The 27,678-nt window shown below is 35.6% G+C and overlaps 1 protein-coding gene across 1 annotated transcript in view; it reads left to right on the top strand.

Annotated features, from left to right (window-relative positions):
* The window catches only part of MCF2 (MCF.2 cell line derived transforming sequence), an 88,006-nt gene that overhangs the window by 45,669 nt on the left and 14,659 nt on the right, over positions 1-27,678 (top strand). Inside the window, exons 9-21 of the mRNA XM_014528821.1 lie at positions 1,823-1,942; positions 3,578-3,769; positions 6,149-6,320; positions 10,459-10,496; positions 13,162-13,250; positions 14,717-14,783; positions 15,485-15,600; positions 15,706-15,775; positions 17,594-17,686; positions 18,682-18,774; positions 21,852-21,977; positions 22,645-22,866; positions 27,144-27,236. Coding sequence (XP_014384307.1) covers positions 1,823-1,942; positions 3,578-3,769; positions 6,149-6,320; positions 10,459-10,496; positions 13,162-13,250; positions 14,717-14,783; positions 15,485-15,600; positions 15,706-15,775; positions 17,594-17,686; positions 18,682-18,774; positions 21,852-21,977; positions 22,645-22,866; positions 27,144-27,236 — 1,491 coding nt within the window. The remainder of the gene's footprint in view (positions 1-1,822; positions 1,943-3,577; positions 3,770-6,148; positions 6,321-10,458; positions 10,497-13,161; positions 13,251-14,716; positions 14,784-15,484; positions 15,601-15,705; positions 15,776-17,593; positions 17,687-18,681; positions 18,775-21,851; positions 21,978-22,644; positions 22,867-27,143; positions 27,237-27,678) is intronic.

Here is a 27,678-nt window from a genome sequence, read left to right as displayed (position 1 = left end):
CATTAGTTAATAAAATTATATAGATTTCAGAGGTACAATTCTATAATACATCATCTGTATATTGTATTGTGTGATTTCACTGACATGTGGAATATAATGAACAAAATAAGCTGATGAACAAAATAGAAACAGAGGCATGAATACATGGAACAGACTGATAGCTGTCAGAGGGGAGGGAGAGGGGGCTGGGTGAAAAAGATGAAGGGATTAAGTAAAAAAATAATTTATAGACAGACAAAAGTATAATACAGTCCTTTTAAAAATAAAATCTTCTTTTTGAATTTGTCTGACATTTTCTCGTGATTAGATTAATCTGTGTATGACTACCTAGAATATCGCATATGTGATGTGTCCTTCTGAAGGTATCAAATCTGGAGGAAATTAAGTCCACCGATCCCTCATTGTTGATGTAGACTTTGATCACACAGTCAGGGTGCTATTAAATTTCTCCACTGTATAGTTACTTTTTTCCACTTGTATCTAATAGGAAATGTGTGGGGAGAGAATTTAAGGCCATGAAAATATCTTTTAAAAATATATTATTGATTTCAGAGAGGAAGGGAGAGGGTAAGAGAGATAGAAACTTCAATGATGGGAGAGAATCATTGATCGGCTGCCTCCTGCATGGCCCCTACTGGGGATCCAGCCCACAACCCATGTGCCCTCACCAGAATCGAACTGTGATCTTCTGGTTCATAGGTCGACGTTCAACCGCTGAGCCACAGCGGCTGGGCCCATGCAAATATCTTGCTCCTCATCAAAAGATAACCATAGGTTTGATATCAATTGATCTTTCTTTTTTTTTAAATATATTTTATTGATTTTCTACAGAGAGGAAGGGAGAGAGACAGAGAGCTAGAAACATCGATGAGAGAGAAACATCGATCAGCCGCCTCCTGCACATCTCCTACTGGGGATGTGCCCGCAACCCAGGTACATGCCCCTGACCGGAATCGAACCTGGGACCCTTCAGTCCGCAGGCCGACGCTCTATCCACTGAGCCAAACCGGTTTCGGCTCAATTGATCTTTCTTGATTTAAATAGTCTTTATTATAATAGTTGTGAAATGCTGGGTTTTTTTCTCTAGTGTCTCCTCCACATTTACCAGTCCACATAGGCATGCTACTGTAAGCAAGGGTCTTCCCTTCTCCTTATCTATCATCTATCTATCTATCTATCTATCTATCTATCTATCTATCATCTATCTATCATCTATCTATCTATATTTTTGGGTCCATGGCTTCATAGGTTTTTAATGGTTCATAATTTATTACTGCTCTTACTATTTTGGTGTTTCAAGCTAACTACCATGTCCTGGTGATATGTCTAAATATTATTTTATCACTTCTTTACTTTCTAGCATAAAGAGATGGTCCAAGCCTCAGCCTTGGAACCAGACATTTTCTAGAAGCTCTGGTTTCTTTCTCTGGAAAATGATGTTAAAGATCAACATCTGCATGCTAGGAGTCCTCCTTGCTACTAAAGGGTCTTTGTTTCTAGAACTGTTCACCATAGAGCTAGGGAATATATATGTATAGGTATATACACTTATACATACTTCCATACATGTCCACATATACATGTTTTCATATGTACATAGTGATATTTTATAAATAATCAATACACACTGATATCTAGGAGTTTAAATTTTAGCAGATTATATGAATTACTGTGAATAAAATAACTGAAAAATATTTTTCATATGTGCAATTTTTTCATATTGATGTTCTTATTTAATAGCATTTCCTATACAACTTGATTATTAAGGGAAATGCTTAATAATTTATTTGCTTGTAAGACTAATTTTTATTACTATTTTTAGCTTGTGCGTGAAGTTGAACTTCTATTAAATCAACAAGCAGAGTTGGCAGATGTCACAGGGAATATAGCTCATATAAAACAAAAAATAAAACATTTGGAAAACTTAGATGAAAATTCTCAGGTAAGATTACATTTCAGATGTTCATTATATTTATGGAGTATGATAGTACATTTTGATGCTTTTCAGTGGTTGAAACCCTTATTATGATTATTGGTAATCTCTCAGCAACAATCTATATAATTTTTTCAATAATATTGGTCTGTTTTCCATTCTGTTCAATGTGGGCCTGAAGTGACACTGCATATATCATGTAGGAAGCTTCTGAGATAATGGTGTGAAATATTTTAGGCCTGCCAGTGGGAACAAGATCATAAATCATTTGAAGAAGCTAGAAAAATGTCTATCAAGAATCCTATTTGTGTACTTGGAAATAAGGGAAACATACAAGAACATAATTCCATAAATATCCATCATTTGTTATATCTATTTGAACCAGCATACATTCATATAGATAGATCTACTTAATCTGACTAGCTGTGTGACCTTACGTAAATTGATTACATTTTCTAGGCCTCAATGTCCTAATTTATAAATTGGTGATGAAAGGACCTACTTTGCAGAGTAGATTGTAAGGATTCATTTAGGTGTTGTAGATAAAACACTCAGCACAGTACCTGAGATACATGACTCAAAAGAGCTAGCTGCCAGTCTTAAAGCTTGGACTCATGGCTTTACTAGTTAACAAACTCTAGCTTTGCTCTCCTGTTTTGTATGAGAGGCCAAGGCCATGGTTTTTAAGGTGGGTTTTCAGCAAACAAATAGATTTATGGGTGAACCACCAGCACCAAAAAACAAAAATTGAGAGGTAGCAGTTGTGGTGACCAGTTCTGGAATTGTGCTTGTAGATCTTTGTGATTGTGCGGCAATTTACAGATCCCTATGGTAGAGTAGAAAAAGAAGGCAAACTGGGTTGGAAACTAGGGGGCTTTGGTTTTATTGTTTGTTTTTTAATAATTTTCAGTTGTAATTGTGATGAAAGACATAACAAAATTTAATATTTTAACCATTTTAAGTGTACAGTTAAGTAGTGTTTAATGTATTTACATTGTTGTGCAACAGATCTCTAGACCTTTTTCATCTTGCAACACTGGAATTCTATTCCATTAAACTGCTTCCTATTTTGACCCTGGTTTGTCCACTATCTAGATAGGCTAGTCACTTCTTCATATGGGGCTTCAGGTTTCTTTATTTTACGTCGACAAACATTTCCTGAGCTCCTATTATGTTTCAGTCACTGTGGTGGGGGGCGAGTCAGCAGTTGATGTGGAGGCAAGGCCTTTAAGATCCCTTTTGACATGCAAACCCTGTGACAGGTTCACTTCAGGTCTGTAAAGGTGTCAGGTGGATTTCCAAGGCTGACATGTGTGAAATCAATTAGCTTTCTTTGGCTGGTGTGTACTTCATTTGATATATGGGGTTCTGTTCTAAATCTGTACAACCCACAAGAAGCAAATCTCATTCCTATTCTGGGAGGCTGGATAGTCTTCTTTTTATATTACCAGAAATGTGTGAGTTTTTGATATCAACTGCTATAGCTAATTACTGTAACAGCTTTTTTTGCAGCCTGTAAAAGTATGATATCAAATCATATTTTTGGCAAAATATCTCCTTGCTCAATCAGTCTGCTTCTTAATTATTCCCCTCTCTTTGAACAGAGATCATGCAGTTATTATTTTACTTCTTTCTTAAAATCAGGATTTGTTAGCAAAGGTCCAGTTTGTGATTTTACATGGACACAGACTTACATCAAATCACCATTATGCACTTGATTTGATCTGCCAGAGGTGCACCGAGCTACATTATCTTTCTGATATTTTGGTTAATGAGACAAAACACAAACGGATACAACTCAGCTGGACCTTCGAAATGCATAAACGTCTACAGCAGGTAGTGTCATGTGGCATGGTGCATTTCTGAAAAGGAAGATAAATATTTTTCCTGGATCCTTCTCAGAGGTTATATGGTCAGGGTCTGGTATAGCTTTGGAATTTGCAAGAGGTCTGAGTTTGACTATGCTTATTTAATCCATATTAACTCTGCAGAATTCATAGCAGGTTAGTATTATAAGAATTTCGGCCTCTGTTCTGAATATTGTGATTGTGGTTGTGATGGCTTCTTTCTATTTTGGGTACATCTCTGAAGCCTCTACTCTAGTGATAGTTTGCAGACAGAACACTTTACAAAACCTTGGGGGGGTATTTTGATAAAACCCGAAACTCTTTCCATATTTCATAGTTATAGCAGTAAAAAATTAAAGTGACTGGAAAATATTCTGCCATTGCTTGAGGGTCTGACCCCATTCATGGGTAAGCAGTGAAGATAAGATCTGTTCCTGGCAGTGGAATGAAAAATAGGGCTATCATTTACAGGCATCATATCTGAGCATGAACATTTTAATCTGCACATCTTCTATGTCAAGGAAACTTTTATCCTTGTCCTGAGCAATCATTATGCTTTCATATTATACTTTATATTTGGCTAGGACTTTCATATTTCAGTTATTGATTTTGGGAAAATAGCATGCAGCTCAAATATTAGTATTGATAGAATGGTCAGGCTTCTGCTGCAGAATGATTTCCTTGTTATGAAATGAGTTCAGTGCTTCCCAGGTTTGGTTGTGCATCAGAAATACCCGTGGAGCTCTGTAAACATAAATACCTGGCTTATGGCCCTGAGCTACTGAATCAGAGTTTCTGGAGACCCAACCCAGATATCTTTATTTTTAATAGCTCTGAAAGTAACCCTGATTGACAGAAGCCAGGACTGATAAACTGATAAACACTGTTTTAAGGGACAAACATATATGTTTTCATTTACTCATAGTTATGGTGTGTGTGTGTGTGTGTGTGTGTGTGTGTGTGTGTGTGTGTAGTGTGCTCTCCAGGCTCTTCAATGCTGTGATGAAGGAGAATGTCTTCTAGCTAATCAGGAAATAGATAAGTTTCAGTCTAAAGAAAATGCTCAAAAAGCCCTCCAAGATATCGAACATTTTCTTGAAATGGCTCTGCCCTTTATAAACTTTGCTACTAAAACCCTACAGTATGAATTTGATGTACTTTTATCCCCTGAACTCAAAATAAGAGGCTTCTTTTTAAATAAGCACGTTTTTTAAAAACTATAATTACCATAGGTTTAGTATTGTAAGAGTTTTATTACTTCACTCCTAACTTTATATCAAATTGCAATTACACAGTGCTCTTAAGGATTAGAGGTGATATCAATGTCACTGTTAAGCTTCAAAAAATCCAAAGGCTTATTCTTGCTATTTAATTAAGAGTAATTTCTTTTATGAGCTCTGACTCCATTATTTTTAAACTCTTTTCACATACTAGGAGCTCTCACATACATTTTCTTGTGCATCCTTGGAGAAAGACCAAAGCTGTATTGGCAAATATTGGGCCAATGTCAAGATCACCCTACCCCAAACATCTTTTCTTTGTGCTGCAGTAACCAACAACAGATGCTGTGTGGATACAAATATCGCTTCTACTCAGTTTGAGAAGGAAGGTTTAAAGAAAGGATCTGGGTCTTCTTAATGGGGGTGGGGAGCAAGCGGAAGTTGCTGTTGGTGGGGTGGAGAGCTTTAGGTTTGTTCAGTACCACCCCATTGGAGATGTCATGAAGCACTGTTTTCACATTGTAGATAAGTTTATTTGTGATACTATTTGCTGCTAAAATGTGTAATTGACACAAAGATTGGAACAGTATTTAAATCTGTGTTTAGCAGCAGATCTTAGGGAATGCCCCAGAAAAACAGAAACATGGCTGTGGCAATAACCGAGTCATTCTCTGGATGCCACCAAGCTTAGCTGTGTCAAATTGTCTAGGAAGGCCAGAGGGAGATATTCTTTATAATGGCTCTGAGGAGCCTTTTACAACATGGAGAACTAAAAGAAACATAAACTACTGTGACAGTGCTTAACTTGGTGGCTTTCTGATTCTAAATATGCCTTCTTTTCCAGGCAATATCCCTTCTTGTTTATGAAGGGTAAATCACTTTATGTGGTGACCTATTTCATGACTGCTTGATGAATTTTTCTTTTATTTGTTTTGATTATGTGGAGATAATACATTAATCTCCATTACTTTTCTAAATTCCTTCTAGTTATATTTTGAACTCTACATTAATTTACTTTTCTAAATTCCTTCTAGTTATATTTTGAACTCTACATTAATTTTTGGACTGTTTGAGTCTGAGAAATCTGATAGTATTTGTAATCATCCCATTTCATAAAATATTTCATAAAATTTTTATACAACCTGTAGATTCAAATTCAGACTGTACAACTCAAGCTTGAAAGCATTCGAACTGTATTTGAGAACCAACAAGCTGGTTTCAAGAACCTGAAATATGAGCATGTGAGGCCAATCCAGTTTGTGGTACCTGCTTCCAACAAAGGGATCATACCTAAAGCACCCCTTTTTTCACCTAAACCTGGTAAAGAATCTTACATTCCCTCTTTTATTTTTTATTTTACTGCTCTTATTTACTTTGTTACACCTACAGGATGTTACAAATCTGTACTTAATAGTCCAGACTTGCAATGAGTGTGAACATTTATACCAGCATCAAATTCACCCTTTTCTTCAGCAGGTGGAAGAAGGAAGGCATATGATACTGGTACACACATGTGCCTGCACATACTCACGCATATACACTATATACCTCAAACTATTACTTGGTTCTTATAAGCTTCTAGTAAGTAAATGGCTTGGATAATAGAATGGCTTGTCTGTTGTACATAAATGCAAGTAAGTAGAACAATTTTGCCTGTCACAGAGTCCATTTTCTGGTTTTAATCTTTGTTGACCTATTTCAGTCATGTAATATCCATTTCCCTTTCTACATTCTGTGGGATAAAATAATTATCCTCACTATGTTGTTGAGCTACTCTGGAAATAAGATGACTGTATTGCTCCAAGGTTTCCCTTGAGCAGCCTCTGGTGCCTCTTGAAGGGGGAGAGTGATTTGGCTTTGGGGCCTTAAGTAAGTTGAATGGGTGAATGTAGGATTAAATTCAGTCTCTCTTATCTAAGAGAATCAGAGACTTTATTAATGTATGGGAACTATTTTGAAATTCATAGAAAGCTTGAGCCAGGCATAATGAGTTTAAAAATCCAGCCCAGCCCCAGTATGGATCATATTTAAAAGAGATGAGGAAAGCAGGTAACTAGGCTAAGATGATCAAAGTTATATAATTAATAATTATTAAACATAAAAATATACTCACAAATAAAACTGACCAATCCCATAAATAAGTAATGTTGACTATGATAATATGGGGAAAAGTAAAAAAAAAATAAGGGGCTAAAAACCAATAACTGAGAATGAAAATAGAACAGGTGGATATTCCTAAGATCTCAGATTCCTGCATTCATTTACTGTCTGTGTGACCTTGGACAGTTCCCTTAACCTTTTAACCTCAGTTTCCTTGCCTGTAAAATAGGAACATTGACACCTATTGACTTCAAAGGGTTCCTGTGAAAAAAATTATAGAACATAAGAAGTATTCAATAAACAAGACTATCCGACTAAGGCTTCTTTCTTTACAGTCTTCTAAAAGTTCAGCTCCTTGAAAGGGGTTCCAGAAGTGGCGCACCTTGGGTTGAGAAACAGGATTCTGAAGAGACTGTCCAAATCCCACTCACTGCCTTAATCACTAAAGTGCATATTGCTTTGTGTTGTTTCATTAATTTCTGATATTCTTAGTTAATAGTGTTACACTTTCTTTCTGCAGTGGGAGTTGGATACTTTCTTTCAAGCATGTAAATTTTTTTTTGAAAGGTACCCATCTTTATTACTTTTCACTAGTACATTTTCTGAGTTTGTGTATGTGAAAAATCACTTTGGCATTTAAAACGATCAGCATTCATTTTTGCATTCTGCCTACAATTAACTTTCTCTCTTTTTCATAATAACTGTCCATTATTCTCTCAGTATTACACGTAGTCTTGGAAAATGACTATATAAAAAGTAGATTATGCGCTTTCATCAAATGACCACTCATAAGAGGAAAACAGTTTCACTATTAAAATAAATCAAGCTGTTTTTCATTTTATAGACTCTTGTGTCATCCACAATAAAATTATTTGTTGGGAGTAGCTTGAATTTGCTGCAATTTAAGACTGCCTAGTGCATTTATGAGGAAGAAGGCAGCTTCATGACATGGTTAGATTAATGATTTTATTAATCATAAATCATGGTTTATAAATTAAATCAAAGCATTACTTATGCTACAAACATCATTCAGTTTACCCTATTGCTCTGTGAATAATGGGGATTATAACAATAAGTTCCAAATAATTCTTCAAGACTTTTAATTGCTAAGCCAGATATATAAGTTTGGGTCAAATCAAAGCATAAGTGCTAATTTTTCATAAAATAAGTTAAGCTGTTTTTTTGTTCTTTGCTTTTATTTTTATTAATTTGTATCAAATAGAATCCTGTACCTAGCACAGTTGTCTCCTGGAACCTAGCAGGATGTAACAAATATTTGTTGAATTAACATTTAATACAGAAGGAAGTTATGGAAGAACATTGTCTGTGAGGGGTAAAATGTGGTTTGAGTTCCTAAATCTGTAACTCTAGTCTAGTCTTACCTGCATTTACAATTTGCCTCCTCGAATTTCCTATAGACAACTCAGAATCAGCGTACCCCAAACTGATTGCTTCTCTTTTGCAAACCTGCTCTTCCTATTTTCCTCATCTCTGTGAATAGCACCATGATTCCTGGGCCCTTGGCTTCTCCTTCTCACTCATGCCCCACCTCTCATCGGTAAAAAAACCTCACTTATTTCCATTCCCATTGCTATCACTCACTGCCACTTCCCTAATCCAAGTTAATATCATCTATTACTTTGACAACTATAGGAGTCTCCCTGTCTCCCCATTTTCCCTTCTTAAATTCCCTTAGTTATCTTGCCTTTGGACTTCACATATACTGTTTTCTCTCAGGAACAGTGTTCCCTTCCCTCGCTCGTTTCCCTTCACTAGCTCCTACTCCTCTATTAATTTTCCTACTGTAGGCCACGTCCTTTAGATAATATTTTCCTTCCTGCCTCTCCTCCCCTTTTCCCAGTTCAGTTGGATAGTCAAGCTATGTGATAACAAGTCCCTGTTTATTTTGTCTCACCTTTAGTGTTATTTCCTGTTTTGTGTTTCTCTTGATAGACTGTAAGCTCTATAAGGGAAGGGTCTCTGTGCAATTTATGTTTGTATCCCTAGCACCAAATTCGGAGCTTAGCATATAGTATAGGCACTCAATAAGTTTTATACATATTTACATTGTTAAAAGAATGAATTCATCTGCATTGCTTTTCAGAAAAAAGTGCCTTTTGTAAATACTCTTTTTTCATCTCTTCATGTATTTGCTAAGAATTAATTAGTACAGCTAGTTAGTGAAGATCCCTAATTTACCTTTGTAAATAAGTTCAGATCTCTATATCAAGTGTCTTTAAAGTGATGGACATCAGTATTTATTGAGAAATTGATTTTATATAGTAATTGCCAGTAAGTCTAATTTATATTTATATATATGATTATATAAACCTAAAAACATGTAATGCATTTTTAAGTAAATGAAAGTATAAAATTTAGAGAACATAACAGCATAATAGCCTTTCCCTGAGTGTGCCTTGCAATGGCTCCTGCTGAGGAGGAAAAGACATAAAGTATGTTCCTTCCATGGAGAAGAGAGACCTACAAAGCCTGTGTGGGTGGCAGCCTTTTCAGCAGCCCTGAGAATTAGGAGCTTAAATGACCTAGTCTTTGAGTGGACCAGGCACTGGGCTTTGTCAGAACATCTGGACTCCTTGCATAACAATATAGGGGCTCACCCTTTTTAAACAGAAGAGAATGATTAAACAGAAAGAAAAAGAAAGATTAAACAGGAAGAACAGAAAGATTAAAGTTTGGAATTTTGATGAAGTTGTTTTTTGGTTTGTTTCGTTTTAGCACCTTAACATGCTTCAGACATGTTGTTTTATATAGTGGTTAGAAACAGATTCTGATAGTAGACAATTTAGATTTAAATACCACCTCTGCTTTGCACAAGATAGTAACCTTACTTACGTATCTTTAAAATGGGGATAGAAGTAGTACTTATCTCTTAAGGTGATTTGAGGTTTGAAAAAAAAAATGCCTGTGTAGGGCTTACAAGAATGTGGGCATATTGTAAGTGCCAAATAAATGCTGTAATTATTACTTAAGTTTAGATTTTTCTCAAAACTTTTTGACCCAGTTAATCAGTGAGGTACAATCTAATTAAATGCTTATGTGTCAAGATGAACACCACATCTACAAATAATTTATGTGTACTATCACTCAGCTTCATGCTTGCTTGTCAATCAAGTGAATGTTTCATGAAGGAGAAAATGGGTTGATACATGGCAAAAGTATACTCAATAAGAAGTTGAGATCATATAGCTAAATTTAAACATTCAAGTGTTTTGTATAGTGTGATTTTAAAAATACTGATATAAACACATTGTAATATTACTATCTTCCTGTTTAATAAACATGCATGTAAGTGTTGATTTTCACTCTGGTCTGAAATATTTTCACATTTCTCTCCCAGGGAAGAAGACTTGGAAACAAAATCAGAGCAACTTAAAAGTAAATATCATTAATTAATTCAAAGATGACTTTATTACTGAGTTCCAGAATAGGTATAGGGTCTTAAAACCATATTTTTAATCACTCAACCACTGTGTTTTTGAAAGCCTATTTAATCTAAAAGGAAAAGCTGATGCTGCATTGTGTCTAATTGCAGTCCTGGCATATTCCCAGATGAATGAGTAGTTTCTCAAATCTTGGGTCAAATTCAAAATAATTTCTGTAGAATATCTCATGTATGTTCCAGCATCTCTTTCCCCGCACCCCATTTCAATAATCATAAGTAAGTGATGTACATTTTTATAAAAGGGGATTTCTTTCATAAGTAATTCCAGTCCTGTAAGTAAGAAGCATGGGTAAAGGACAGGTTCTAATGGACCATACTTTGGGCTGAAAAAGACATCTATTCATTTCTTGACAAATACATGATTCCTTCTCAGTTATCCATGATATTCTGGTATCTTCAGAGAGTAGCCTGATCATAATTGCAATGCCCTACATTTTCTTTGTGTGTTCTTGATGGTAAATAAAGACAAGAATATATTGCCAACGGGCTGTTTGTCATAGTGATACAGATTATAGAGCCAGACTGCCTGGCTTTTAATCCCAGTTGCATCACTTGGCTGTATAACCTTGGGTAAGTTCTCGGAAATCAGTTTCCTTATCTGTAAAATGGAGATAACAATAGGATACCCTCATTATGGAGTTAGTATAAAAATAAAATATTCTAATATTTGTGAAGTACTTTGAAAAATATGTGGTGTATGGTAGTGTTCTAAGGCTTTTATACAATTATTAACAGGCTAGTGAATAACCTACATACCATGCCTGGTTATCATGTTATACAGCCACAACTTCTGGTCCAAGAAGGAAACAGGTTGAATGCCAAATTTCATCGTCCTACATGTCTTTCGGTTCTAGTTTTAACTCATAACTACCTTAGCATTCCACTGTGTGTATTTATTCAGTTGCAGGGGAAAATAGGAGGCTGTGGCTCTGTACACTTTCTCGGTGAGATTTATAGCTGGTGAACTAGTTTGCAAAATGCACACATTCTTCCACTTCAAGTCCATTTGCACAATCTTTATGTATTTAAAAGTAGATATTTATGTTTCAGAACTTTAAAAACTTGTATTTCAGAAATTCTTTAAAAGTAAATAATGCATACTTATCTGATAAGTGGAGTGTGCAGTATTTTCAGTCCTAATTATAGCATTAAAATGATAACAGTTGGTACATTGAGCAGACATAAATCAAAGCACGCTCTTAAAGAGGGAGCATGATAATAGGGACAGATCATGGGCTTGACTCTGTTTCATTACTTACAAGGTATGAACCTTGGCCCTGTTGCTAAGCTTTTCTGAGCCTCAGTTTTCCCATGTGTAAAATGGGGATAAGTATGCCATAGCATGCTAAATTGCTGTGAGGATTTGATGTAATGATGTGTGTTTCGGACCTAGGACTGTGCCTGCACAACCAGGATCCCTGGCACATACTTCAGATGCTTCTGAAGAGCAAACATTTATAGTCAATAAATGTTTGTTCCTTTCCACCTGTATTTTTAATAAGTAGGTCATATTCTGTGGAAATACAGTTTAGCTGATAGATCTCGTACTTGATTTGGGGTTCCAGTTGTTACATTACTTGGAGGTTAGGGTTTTGGCTCATCTCAGCTGTTCAATACAACCAGGATCCCTGGAATATACTTCAGATGCTTCTGAAGAGCAAAATGCTAATTTTGTGATAAATCTCATGCAGTTGATTCAGTAAGGTAGTCAAAGTCCCATAGAGTCTGCAAATAAGTTTGCAGTTTAGGATCAGGGAGATCACTTATAGCAACAACTGACATGTGGCAGAGAGCAGAGACAGATGAACAGGCAACAGTCATTTCAAGAAACAATAGACATTTCTGCACATATTACTAGCCCTGGAGTATATCATTAGATTTTATCATATCATTTATGTTCATGATTGATGCCACTGAGTGAATAGGAAAAGGATCAACGATGTTCTGTATCCTGGGTTAAAGAATTCATGTAATATTTCCTAGAAAGGTTTCCATAAAAAGTCATTAAGGTTGAGTCCTGGCTGGTGTGGCTCAGTTGGTGGGGCGTCCTCCCATGCACCAAGGGTTGCCAGCTCAATTCCCAGTGAGGGCACGTGCCTGGTTTCATACTCCCACTAGGGGGCATGCAGGAGGAAGTGGATCTCTCTCTCCCCCTCCCTCCCTCCCTCCCTCCCTCTCTTCCTTCCTCACTCCTTCCCCCTCCTCCCTTCCTTTCTAAAAAAAAAAAAATCAATAAAAAATCTTTAAAAAACATTAAGGTTGACAAGCCATTTTGGTTCTTCAGTGAATAAACTTTAGTTATTTGCACAATAAGCTTTTTATGAATTAACCTCATTTCCCCAAAGTGCCAAATAAATGAAACATTACTTAATATATAAAGCAAATTCTAATTATTATCTTAAATCTGCCCTCTTAGGCAACTCAAATTTTTTTAATAGTACATATCAGAGTTATATCTGAAAGAACAAATAATCATAGGGTTATTTTTCAATTTATCTACACAGTTTGGACCTAGAGAAAACTTAATTTGAGCCAGATTTTTTTGAACAAGAACTATACCTACTTCGATGCTAATTTAACTTATTTTCATCATTTCAGATTGAAGTGGTGCATGATTGTCTGGAGAAGAGAAGTTCTGGTCCATCCTCCAGTTTGAACAATAACAATACCTTGGATGTTTTAAAGAAGTATTTTTTAATTTATTAACAGACATATATACATCTACTCATAGGAGTCACTGATTCAGTGTCCAAGGCGAACATGTTTGGGATTTTGAGTTCACAGTATGGGGTTATACAAAATTTGATGAAAAGAACACTAGATGAAATATCAAAAGTCTTGCATTTAGACCTGGTTAACATATGCTCTGTTTATGTGACTTGAAAATTAACTAGACCTTTACAGAATATTAGTATCCTCTTTTGTAAATGAGGTCAGAGTGAATGGGACAGTGTTCCAAAAACTACAAAGGATTATGTATATATACAATGTTATTTTGTACATGTTAATAATCATTGTTTCATTCACTTTTATAGTATTCTGTTAACATTCCAGAGATGAGTATATTCACCTTTTAAATTTTATATCATAGAGTTGTAAGTAGCCAGTATTTAGAGCAAGATATATTTAGACACATACAGGGTGGGGCAAAAGTAGGTTTATAGTTGTGAGTACACAAAACACAGAGTTTGTGCTTATATTATTATTTATTGATTACATTATTTTCCATATTAACAACTGTAAACCTACCTTTGCCCCACCCTGTGTGTGTGTATGTGTATTAAAGATTTTTAAAGGTTAATGATTAAAAGGTAAAAAATAAAAAAGAGGATAAAGATAGAAGTTAAATTAAAAGGATTACTTATAGTGGGGAGTGAGGAAACAAATTTTAAATACAATGTCAATTGGAAATTGCTTTGGAAGGAAAATGTATCAATAATAATAAAAGCATAATATTCTAATTTGACCTTCCAGACAAAGCCGGGCTGCGAGGGAAGCCCGGGTCCGGCTGCCTGCTGGTGGCCAGAGGGAAGCCGGTGCCGGCAGCCGGGGGAAGAATGGCCTACTCTTGCACGAATTTCGTGCATTGGGCCTCTAGTTTTATTATAAAGTGCTAGTAATCAAAATTACTACAGAAACTTAAGTATGATTTATACTTGGGAAACCCAGTATAATAAATCCACTTAATGTCTTGAAAAATATCAGAACATTACTGGGAAAAAGGAAAAATTACGCCTAAAATTTTAATATTTCTTTTTGAGGGAGAGGGAGATAGAGAGGGAACTATAACTAAGAAACTGTGTTGCCCCCCTCCCCAAAAGTATTTCCCAGATTTTGGGGAATAGAGCTTGTGAGGTTTTAGTAAATTGATTCTTAAACTTAGTGAGTTAGAAATAAAGGTGTTTTTTTTTTCCATTTAAAAATAAGTCCTGAGCACCGCTCCCCATTCTTTTAAATATATTTTAGAATCTTGTGGTGGTACTTATTCTAGAAACCATAGAATTAATTTTACATTTTGATAATGAAACCAAAACTATTGGTAGTTCCTGTGATTAACAATTTTTACATTAGACAATTTATAATGATAACTGAAATATTGCAGTGCAATTCTAAAACAATAGAATAATTGATAAATATGATCTTTTCATTTTAGCCATGTCCTAAATGAGCTGATACAGACTGAGAAGATTTATGTTCGCGAGCTGTTTACTGTTTTGTTGGTAAGGGCGTCAAATTGTATTTTCCTATCTTTTCCTGAATGCTCCCCTGCTACATCTGTTAGGAAGTGTTTAGGGCAGTCTTCTCTTCCCGGATACTTCCTTGATTGTCACATGGCAGCAGTGGGTATTTCTGCTATGGCTTGAGACTGCATGTTTGTCAGATGTGTGTATTCAGGTTCTCCCTCAGGAGTAAGAATTGTGGATTCAGAATGTATTATAGAGGAGAGAAGCTGTTCTCTTAGTGATACAGCAGATGGTTCTAATTATTCCCATGGTACTATTTAGTGTTTGTGATATAAAGATCTAAAAATGGGAGAAAAACATTCATTTCATACAAGTGCCATAGTATGAATTTGGTCTGAAAAACCTAAACACTTATGGCTAGCTTAAGTAGAAGTTAATGACCTGTAATATAATTTTTCATACTTGGTTTCTATTTTGTTTCCTATACTATAAAGTACCCTGAAGGCCAATGAGCTATCATTTTATTTTACCCATTGAGTAGAAAACCTTCACTTCCATGTCCTACTTTCTAAAAAATAATGATGTATAGTTTTGGGAAATAGAAGGTTTATTGTTAAAATTACAAGCAGCTTCACCCACTAATTCCCTATACATTTTGTTGTACATATACCTTTGGTGGGCCAATCAACTGTTAATGTGAATCTTTTTAACTGAATAAATGTTTTTATTTTGGGTAGGGCTATAAAGCAGAGATGGATAATCCAGAGATGTTTGATCTTATGCCACCTCTCCTGAGAAATAAAAAGGATGTTCTCTTTGGAAATATGGCAGAAATATATGAATTTCATAGCAAGTATGTAATTGCTGAATTGAATTTTATTTTTCATGATATTATTTAAAGGGTTATTTACCAATTTATTTTCCATAAACATTATTTTTTTCTCTGAAATTTTCATAGCCTTTTCATGAGCAGTCTGGAAAATTGCATTGATGCTCCAGAAAGAGTCGGACTTTGTTTCCTGGAAAGGGTTAGTTCAATTATTATTTAAAAATATATAAATATGGACCACCAAAATAGCAGCTAATTTTATAAGAACAGATTTAGAGACAAGGTAGGTATTGTTCTTTACGTCTTTATATTTTTAGAGGAGACATCACTCGAGCAAGTATTTAATGCTAAACCAGGTTTTGTTACAGAAACTGGTGCAATAGGATATCGAGAGCATGCAAATGGCCATTGTGTTCTGTGCTAGCAAATGCTTCAATGGCTCAGCTTGTGTCCACTGACCCCTGGGTGATCCCAGGAGTCCAAGGACCATCCAAGCTATGAAGATGTGAGAGTTAGGAATCATCTTAGCACAACCATTCTTGGCTTGGTTAATTTTTAGCCTGAGATGCCTTGGTATTCCCCTCTAATACATGTGAAATCTTAGTAGAATCAAATGTAGTCTGGCTTTCAGACCCAAGGCATCTATCACAGGAACTTTGCAACACAGAGAGCTGTTTTTTTATTCTATGAGATCATTCAGGGAGACTCATTGCTCCATGTCCCAAGAGTGTACTTAATACAGTTGATTTCTCAAGTTTTGTAATTATACTCTCTTCCATTAGAGTTTCCTCTCAGAATATTCTCTGCTTATTTAGTTCTTCCTGTTTCTGAAATATCAGTTCTGTCTTAATTTGAGAGTCAATTGAATAGTGGAGATTATTGAAAGCTTCCTAATATATATCTGAGAAAGTATTTATGGACTGAGAAAATAGTAAGGTTAAGAAAGAAATTTTGGTTATTACCTTTCTCAACATATCCTAAATTGAAACACATTTAAACGATGCCCATATTTTTCCCTAAGCAACAGCAGTATCTCTTTCCTTTGGACGCCTGTCAGACTTAATGGCCATGGTATTCATTGGGGATTTTACATTTACTATGCATCTTTACATATATTCATGAATTCTTTCTCCACTTGATGGAAAAGTTTTTGAGGCAGGGTCCATATCCTATATATCTTTGTACTAGTATCTTTCATAAGGTTAGCAGAGTCCTTGGTAACCAGTTGTAGTTTAATACATGCTTTTTGATATGTTTATTCATTTAACAGCCATTTACTGAGAACGTACTATGTGCCAACCACTGTGCTAGGCTATGTGGGTACCAAGCCCATGACTACCGTATTCACAGAGAAAAATGGGGAACCCATTGTGTATAGTGTGAGTTGTGCTATGTTGGAGATAGACAAATGATCCTATAGGGGCCAAGAAGAAGTGAATCTTACATAGACTGGAGATATAAATAATGGCTTTATAGAAGAAATGACTCATGAGATGAATGTTAAAGAGTAAGAGGCATCCCATTAGATAAGGCTCGAATAAAGATGGTTCCAGGGAGAGAGAATAGCATGGGCAGATGTCTAATGGGTCATGGTACAATGATATGTCTCAATGATAAATCAAAGACCTTGGAATTTAGCTACAAATTCACTCACCAGGGAATTGAATGACTAACACCATAGGAAGAGCGTATTTCTTGGTACCCTATTAGCTCACAGTTGTGAAAATATGAGTCTGCTTTTATAGTTCATTCAGAGAAGGCTTTTCTCCCTCTAACTCTCAAACTTGGTAAGTAGAAGCTGTGAAATTACTTGGATAATTATGTGTTCCTCTACCTGTTCAGATGGACATGCTGTTCTTGGACTATAAAGAGGGTTCCCGACCAGCTGCCAGTGTGGCAGCACTTTAGGCCATATTCCCTATAATGCTTAGCCACACTCACTCTTGCTCTTACTTTCTCGATAAGAAAAGTACATTGTTCATAATTGGTAATGCATTTGAACTTGCTTTTATCACAGAAAACTGATTTTCAGATGTATGCAAAATATTGTCAGAATAAACCCAGATCAGAGGCAATTTGGAAGAAGTATTCAGAATGCGCTTTTTTCCAGGTATAGTAATTATTCAGGTTTTGGATATATTCTTTCTGAAAGATACTAGGATATTTCTTATTTATAAATTCATTTTCTACTTTAAATAAATAAAGTACTTTAATCAGCATATACATATATTGATTAAAAAGCAATTTTACCCTCCCCCAAACACACACATATGCACACATGTACACATACACACAACCACATTTATGCTGCTCCCCAGAGGCAACCACTTTTAGCTCTTTTAGCTACTTCTTTTGGTATTTACCTCTAAATCTTCAATATCATGCTTATGTTGCTGCTTCCCAACATGAGTTAGGGTTGATAATTGTTTGAAGTAGATTATATACTGGGTTTTATCCATATCCAGATGGGGGTCCTGAATCTTACATAGGTATAACCTCTTCCACTTCTTTTGTATTCTGCACTTCCTATACACACATTTCATCCTATACAGCACCCATCTTGACCTTATTAGAGACCCTACAAAGTTCCCAGGACCCAAAATTATGACCCTTATATTTATAGTGGCAGGGAATATAGCCAGTTAATGAGGGCTGGATTTTTCTTGTGATATTAAAAAAGCCTCTTCTCATACCCAATCTGATTTATATTCTGTATAACGTATTTCTTTTCTGGGCCTTGGCCTGTGGAGCTGAACCTTCTGTTAATTTTCTTGGATATTTTGAAGAACTTTTTAGTAATGTTCATCTATGGTCATTTGTTGCTTTCTCACCTTTTGAACATTCCACATCAATGAATTTATATATAAATGTTTTAGTCTTTGAAATTTTGAATTTTCTATCTCACAAATCCTTGAAATAATGTTTACTGTAGTTTTTCAAATATGCTGCCTCTAATGGTCATACCACATGTAACATCAATTTCTTCTGGTAAATTTTCCTTGTGATGTAAGAAACCTGCCATCATTGGATCTAATCAATAAACACTTGGAGTTTTCACAGGACTATGTCTTCATTTAAATTCATTGATAATATATTTTATCACAGGAATGTCAAAGAAAATTAAAACACAGACTTGGTCTGGATTCCTATTTACTCAAACCAGTGCAACGACTCACTAAATATCAGTTACTGTTGAAGGTAAGTACATTAAGCATTTGTTTATTTACTTTGGGTCAGATGTGCCAAAGTCATGAAAAGGGATTAGAAGACTAGAAAACACTAGAAATAGGTAGACTCATTGACTAGGAAGGCTAGGTTTAGCAGTAGGATCAACGCAGTGTGTTCCTTTGGTTCACTGGCTATGCAAGTGCTGGAAGCATAGATGTAAAGCTGAGAATATCTGGTGTCTCTTTAGCTATTTAACTGTACATACATGTACATTGACATATTTATAACATTTACTACAGAATTTTTACCGTTGTTAAGAAGAACTAAGCAAATATTTCTTAGAGTTTTGCAACTGCATTTAATATGGGTCTTCTCAATGGAAAGTGAATATGGCACATCCCTTGTGTAATGTGAATTGTGTAATGTGTAAATACAGCATAGCTTGTTTTAAAATGTATTTTTACAACCTCATACTCAATGGGCAAAAACTGAAACCATTTTCCCTAAGAACAGGAACAAGACCAGGATGTCCGCTTTCAGCACTCTTATTCAACATAGTACTGGAAGTCCTAGCCATAGCGATCAGACAAGAAGAAAAAATAAAAGGCATCCAAATTGGAAAGGAGGACATACAACTGTTATTATTCAGAGATAACATGATATTATACGTAGAAAACCCTAAAGACTCCATAAAAACTAGATTTAATAAATGAATTCAGCAATGTAGCGGAATACAAAATTAGCACCCAGTAATCGATGACATTTTTATACACCAATAATGAACTCTCAGAAAGAGAAATGAAAAAAAAACACACAATCTAATTTATCATTGCAACAAAAAATTAAGATACTTAGGAATAAACTCAGCCAAGGAGGTAAAAGACCTATACTTTGAAAATTACAGGACGTTGAAAAAAGAGATAGAGGAAGATATAAACAAGTGGAAGAATATATCATGTTCATGGATTTATAGAATCAACATTGTTAAAATGTCCATATTACCCAAAGCAATCTATAAATTCAATGCAATCCCTATTAAAATACCAATGGTATATTTCATAGATCTAGAACAAACACTACAAAAATTTATATGGAACCAAAAAAGACCCCCCAAAAGCTTCAGCAATCTTAAGAAGAAGAACAAAGTTGGAGGAATCACAATACTAGATATCATGTTATACTACAAAACCACTGTACTCAAAACACCCTAAAGCACAAGAACAGAGAACCCAGAAATTGACCCAAGCCATTATGCTCAATTAATATTTGACAAAGGAGGCAAGAGCATGCAATGGAGTAAAGACAGATTCTTCAATAAATGGTGCTGGGAAAATTGGACAGGTACATGCAAAAAAATGAAACTAGACCACCAACTTACACCATACACAAGAATAAACTCAAAACAGGTAAAATATTTAAATGTAAGTCATGAAACCATAAAAATCTTAGACGAAGGCATAGGCAGAAAAATCTCAGACATCTCTCATAGCAATATGTTTACAGATACATCTCCTAGGGCAGTGGTTGGCAAACTCATTAGTCAACAGAGCCAAATATCAACAGTACAATGATTGAAATTTCTTTTGAGAGCCAAATTTTTTAAACTTAAACTATATAGTTTTACTATGGTTGCAAATATCAAAAAATTTCTGTATGTGACAGGGCACCAGAGTTAAGTTAGGGTTTTTTAAAATGCTGACATGCCAAGCTCAAAAGGTTCGCCATCACTGGTCTAGGGCAAAGGAAATTAAGGAGAAAATCAACAAATGGGACTATATCAAAATAAAAAACTTCTGTACAACAAGCAACCATCAGCAAAATGAAAATAGAGCCCACTGCATGGGAGAACATATTTGCCAATGATACATCTGATAAAGGGTTACTTTCCAAAATGTATAAGCAACTCATACAACTTAACGAAAGGAAGACAAACAATCCAATTAAAAAATGGGCAAAGGACCTAGATACTTCTCTAAAGTGAACATACAAAAGCCAAGAGACATATGAAAAAGTGCTCAAAGTAACTAATCATCAGAGAAATGCAAATTAAAATGACAATGACCTCACACCTGTCAGAATGACAATCATCAACCAATGAATAAATGACAAGTGCTGGCAAGGATGTGGAGAAAGGGGAACCCTAATACACCTCTTGTGGGAATGCAGACAGGTGCAGCCACTGTGTAAAACAGTATGGAGTTACCTCAAAAAATTAAATATGGAACTGCCATTTGACCCAGTGATCCCACTTCTAGGAATATATCCTAAGAAATCAGAAACACCAATCAGAAATAATATGTTTACCCCTATGTTCAGACCAGCTCAATTTACAATAGCTAAGATCTGGAAACAGCCCAAGAGCTCATTAGCAGATGAGTGGATAAAACAAAACAAAACTGTGGTTCATTTATACAATGGAATACTATGCAGTTTAAAAACAAAACAAAACAAGTCTTACTATTTGCAACAGCATGGATGGACCTGGAGGGTATTATGCTAAGTAAAATAAACCAGTTAGAGAAATATAAGTATCACATGATCTCATTCATATGTAGAATCTAATGAACAAAATAAACTGATGAACAAAATAGATCCAAAAACATAAAAGCATGAAACAGACTGATGAATTTCAGAGGGAAGGCAGGCTCTATGTATAGCCCAGGGACACAGACAACAGAGTGGTGAAGGCCTGGAGGTGGTGCAGGGTGGAGGAGGTCAATGGGGAAGAAACAAGCAAACAAAGAGGAAATCTGTAATACTTTCAACAATAAAGGAGAAAAGTAAATTTTTGTGTGTAGAAGACCAAAAAATGTGATTGCTTTACAAACTAATCTCTAGTATGTCCTAAAAACTTTGTTCTTCAGCACTGAAAGCATTGAATGTCCTTTACTTTATATTGTTTAGGCAACATTCCATTTCTTCTCCAATTTTGACATTGTTATTAAATATAGTATTAATGTGACAAATAGCATATGAAAGAAACTATTCAAAAAAGTGACATTATCTTTGAACTCCTCTTTGAAAGCATGTTGGCTGAAATTTTATTCATTTTCTCCAGCTATTAATATCTGCCTATATTAAGTCTAATTCTTGACTTCTAATTACAGGAACTATTAAAATATAGTAAAGACTGTGAAGGATCTGAACAATTAAAGGTGGCACTTGACACAATGCTGGATTTACTGAAGTCAGTTAATGACTCTATGCATCAGATTGCAATAAATGGCTATGTTGTAAGTAGACTTTAATGGTTGTTACAATTTTAGGGGGTAAGCATGTTCACATACCTTTCTTCCTCTTTTGGAACCAATTGAGAAATAAGAAGAGGCAGATAAATGGAGATCTAAATGTCAGCATTATTACTGATAATGCTAAGGGGAGAATTGCTTCAGATCACCAGCCAGATTTATTTGTGATACTCCCTTTGTCCCCAAAAGCCTACCCCCAAATCCAGATCTTGTGTGATCCTGCTAGAAGGAATGTTTCGGTCTTCTAAGGAGACCTGTTGTCCCAGTATTTCTCCTTGTCCTAGTCCAGGATAGGTATGGAAGAAAAAGATAAAATCTTTAGAGGTAGCTCCACCCAGTGGAGAAACTTGGACTGGTAAGTGTCATGCGCCAATCGGGATTGAGGAAGAGATGAGAGTTTCCCTATCTAAACTACCTCCAAATGGAGACATGAAGCCAGGGAAAAGGAAGCTTTTAGATGTCATACTCCATAGTAATTTTGTAACTATTTGACACATGGCATGTTTTAATGTAAGAAGCTATGAAAAAATTTAAAAACTATATCAATTATGCGTCAGGATTTTAGTAGTTCAAGCTAAACACTGTAATGTTGATGTCAAGAATCTGAATGTAGCTCTGCCTTGTACTAATAAGTTTTGATTTTCCATTCTAGGGAAACTTAAATGAGCTGGGCAAGATGATAGTGCAGGGTGCATTCAGTGTTTGGACTGGACACAAAAAAGGTGCTACAAAAATGAAGGATTTTGCTAGATTCAAACCAATGCAGCGGCACCTTTTCTTGTATGAAAAAGCCATTGTTTTTTGTAAAAGACGTGTTGAAAGTGGTGAAGGCTCTGGTAGATACCCGTCATACAGTTTTAAGCGCTCTTTAAAAGTAAGACAATTTGAATTGCATAATCTAATTTTCTTTCATATATATATCTAAGTTTGTGTAATTTTTCAGTTCAAATGAGTGGGTTTTATACTTTAGTGATACATCCCTTTGTTTAAACAATATTTTTAATTGAGGTATAATTTACCTATTACATTATATTAGTTTCACATGTACAACGATTTTGTATTTGTATGTATTGCGATACGATCACCACAATAAGCCTAGTTAACATCTGTCACCACACAGTTAAATTTTTTTCTTGTGATGAGAACTGTTAGTGACTTTCAAATATGCAACATAATATTATTAATTATAGTCATCATGCTATACCTTACATCCTGAGGACTTATTCATTTTATAACTGGAAGTTTTTCTTTCCTCTGATACCCTTCACCCATTTTTCCTTCTCCCATCTATAAAATCTTAAATAGAAGTCTAATATAGAAGTCAGGTAAAGCAGAACTTCTCTGCCTGAAATGAGTGAGGCAGGGCAGAGCTTTGCCTCCATCCTTTTTCTCTCTCACTCCAATCCTAAGCAGTCCCTAAGGGGGCTCCTTAGTGTCCTGCAGAGCATAGTGTGAAATAATGAGAAGTGACCCAGGCTCCTCCATGAGCACTCTTACTGGTGGTACTGTGTAGAGTTCTTGGTATCAGGGAGCTTTTATAACAAGAGACAATGAGGAAAGAATTTATTTCTTTTCTTTAGTGTAATTTAAAAATGAAATGTGCTTAGCCCTTCCCTGCCTTCCTTTTTGTATCCCTCCTCCATTCCCTAGCATCTCCCTCAGTATTCAAACCCACCTACAGCTGAATCCTGTCCATACTTGTCTTGTCCTATCTTTTGAAATTACTTTCTTCTCTCCTATAACCCAAACTACCATTCTGGTCTAATATTAGTTTGGTATGAAAATGAGACCAATAATGTTTGAGAGAGTCACAGGCAGTCTAGTGATATTCCCAGATGGTTCTGATGTTTGATAAGAGGAACTTCCAACTCTCATGGGTCTGTAATTAGTGAATTTGATTTTTTACACCTAATTAGTTTTATCTTTCAAGTTTTAAATTGTAAAAGCAATGTATCATTTGCTATAGAAAAATTTGGAAAGTAGAGAAAATTATTACACTAATCATTTTAGTCATTTAAAAAAAATTTAAGTTCTTTATTGTTAAAATATTACACGAGTCTCTTTTTTCCTCCATTGACCTCTCTCCAGCCACTCCCACCCCCCAGCACATGCCCTCATCCCCCTACTGTCTATCCATTGATTATGCTCATATGCATGCATACAAGTCATTTTTCATGAGCATGTTCTTTCATTGTTGTATATATTTGAGAATTGATGAAATTTTTTTCAGCAGTAATAAAGAGAACAGGCAATGTGTCCTGAGAAAGGCCTGAGGTGTTTGTGTCAGAAGGCTACTACATAAGCAGGCCCTGCTTCTGACTCTTCTGAAGGTTACCAGTTCCATGCTGTTCCTAACAAGGTTCCTGGCCAGGGTTAGGTCTCCAACTTCTTCCCACTGTCCTCTTTCCCTGCTTTACTTCTAAACTGACAGTAGTGTCACAACTTCTTTAAAACTCTCACGTTTTTTCATTACAAATGCCCAATTGCTCCTTGGATATTAGCAACCCACCTTCAAACCCCCAAATCTCCAAGGGTCTTTTATGTCTCTAATAAACATTGGTTGAGAACCAAGAATTTACAACTGATATTGGACAGAGTGCAGATCTCTTCTTGGGAAGGTACTTTACCTAATTGTGTACTATATTTTAAGTTGGCCCTTTCTACGCAAAGAAAGGTCCCTAAGGTTAGTCAGGTGAAGAGATTTGAGTTCTTCAGAGAACTCAGTTCATGCATTTATTATTATCATCTTTTAAAAAAAAATATGGATTTATTGATTTTTTTTGAGAGAGAAAACGTCAATGTGAGAGAGAAACGCGGATCTGTTGCCTCCTGTACACACCTGCCGGACTGGGGATCAAACTTGCAACCTGGGTATATGCCCTGACTGATGACCTTTTGGTGCACAAGATGATGATGCTCAGCCAACTGAGCCACCCTGGCAAGGGCTATCATCTATTAAAAAAAATAACATACCACACAATGCTTACTATGTGCTATGAATTTTTCTGAGTGTTTATAAATATTGTTAACTCATTTGATCCACATAGCAATTTTATATAAGTGGGAACTATTAGTAACCTATTATTCCAATTTTGTGGATGGGAAAGCTAAGTTCCAGAGTGATAATTTACCCACGAACACATAGCTTGTGCAGTGCAGCTTCAGACCCAGGCAGATTGCTCTATAGTCTATGCTCTCAATCACTACACCAAGGTAGGAAGCCTGTTCATGTTCATTCATTCTTTCATTCCTTCATTCATTCTTTTTTACTCCCCATTCTCCACACTTGCCTCCTCTCTACCCCTGTAGCAACCATTCTAATTTATTTATTTTTAAAAAATATATTTTATTGATTTTTTTACAGAGAGGAAGGGAGAGGGAGAGGGATAGAGAGTTAGAAACATCAATGAGAGAGAAACATCGATTCAGCTGCCTCGATTCAGCTGCCTCGATTCAGCTGCCTCTTGCACGCCCCCTACTGGAGATGTGCCCGCAACCCAGGTACATGCCCTTGACCGGAATCGAACCTGGGACCCTTCAGTCTGCAGGCTGAGGCTCTATCCGCTGAGCCAAACCAGCTAGGGCCCATTCTAATTTATTTGATGTATACTGTCCAGTTTGTGTGTTCTTGATAAATGTATACCAATATTCTGTATACATGTAATTTGGAACTGAGAATAATATTGTCTGATAAATATAATGGTTACATTTCCAGGGTAGCTTAGAAAAATCTCATTTAATCTATAATGATACATTGTATGTGTTGCAACAAAGTTGAGAAAGCAAACTCATACTTCACAAAGCTCATTGTATGACCAAAGCATTTAATGCCTGTTACTTAATCCTATATCAACTCTATGCAATAGGTATTCTCCCCATTTTATAGTTGAGGAAACTTAAGTTCAGAAAGGTTAAGCAACTTGCACCAAGAAACATAACTATTAAGTGGTAGAGGTGCAATTCCAATCCCAGCCTCTTGGACTCCAAAGCCCTTGTGCTTTCCATCTTATCATGCTATTGGGACAAAGTAATGTATTGAAGCGAAGTCAATTTAAATAGACATTGAATATGATATTATTATTTTAAATTCTGATGTTTAAGCAAAAGTAGGTTAGAGTGGTTGAATAGGAATATAAAGATATTTTTGGACATTGAGAAAGTAATTTCTGACTACATTCAGGGTAGATGCCACAGGCTCTTTCATTTATATGTCACATTTCGTTTCTAAGTATAATCCTTTTTTATTTTCTTTGATATGGAGATTTCACTAGCATTACTTTGAATGCTTATCAGCCCTAAATAGGGTCATTTGTAGGGCTCATAAAAGGAACAGAAAGTAAGATATTCCTTTTAGATAACTGGGCAAGAATTGAAAGAAAAGAGAACGGAGAAGGGGATTAAAGAAGAATGTGTGTAAAAGGGAGTAAAATGGTCAAAATGGAATTAACAGTGCTATTAGCAGCACAGAATGAATGAAAATGGAAGAGATTGTGCTTTGCACAATCATATGGAGGACAAGAAAAACTGTGATAAGGAATGGATATTATATATAAAAATTTTACTGGCTATAAAAAGACATCATTCTCCCATGACAGATTATTTGTTTTCTAGAAAGGCTGAGAGAATGGTGGAACTGGAGGGACTCCTTGTGTACCTGGCTGGTTTTCCCATACCCCATAAATCAGATGTTTGTAACTTGTAGGATTTCTATAGAGATAAGTAATAAGTTGTAAGATTAACTTATTTTGCAAAATGGTTGTTAAAAATAACTATTTAAATTAATGTTGGATGACCTTTTAACACAGATGTTGCTTACTTTTACTTCTTTTTGACATAATTTGTTTTCAGAGTATACAGTTAATTTATAATAGAATTCAATCTTAGATGGACTACTTGAATGTTCAGATATATAACCTTTGGTTCAATCACTGGAATGGGGCATGCAATTTGCACAATAAGTGCATAGTTCACTGAAAACATTTAAATATTCAGGTCTGTTATTGAAATATCATTTTATATAATTTCATATTTTTTGAATATAAAATGTGTATTTTGCCCAAGTGATAAATTTTATTTAGAATACGATGGGGGTAGATTTAATGTAATTTTGTATTCAAAATGCTCATGAAAATTTTGACTTATATATTATAGATGGATGAAGTTGGAATCACTGAATATGTAAAAGGAGATAACCGCAAGTTTGAAATCTGGTATGCTGGGAAAGAAGAAATTTATATTGTCCAGGTTGGTAATTTAAAATTTTTTCTAAAAATCATTTTGGTTACATTATAAAATGTCTCATTCCTTTCATATAGGTCACTTAAATATTATTGAGTTATTATTTTTTTCTGGTATGGTTAAACATTTTTTCAGTAACAGGCTTTTTTTTTTTTTTTTTAAACGACACATGCCTATGGTGCTTTCTAGGGCTTTAAGTTTTCACAAAACTTCACTAGGAGATTTTCAACTACTAAGAGGCCCAGTGCACAAAAATTTGTGCACTTGGGGGGCGGGGGAGGGGGGTCCCCCAGCCCGGCCTGTGCCCTCTCGCAGTCTGGGACCCCTCAGGAGATAACGACCTGCTGGCTTAGGCCTGCTCCCGGGTGGCAGAGGGCAGGCCCAATCCCTAAGTGCAGCCCCTGGTCAGGCTCAGAGCAGGGCCGATTGGGGAGTTGGGGCACCGCCC

The sequence above is a fragment of the Myotis brandtii genome, unplaced genomic scaffold (assembly GCF_000412655.1).
Source record: "Myotis brandtii unplaced genomic scaffold, ASM41265v1 scaffold654, whole genome shotgun sequence".
In the NCBI taxonomy this organism is placed as follows: domain Eukaryota; kingdom Metazoa; phylum Chordata; class Mammalia; order Chiroptera; family Vespertilionidae; genus Myotis; species Myotis brandtii.
This window is presented reverse-complemented; position numbering and strand designations above follow the sequence as displayed.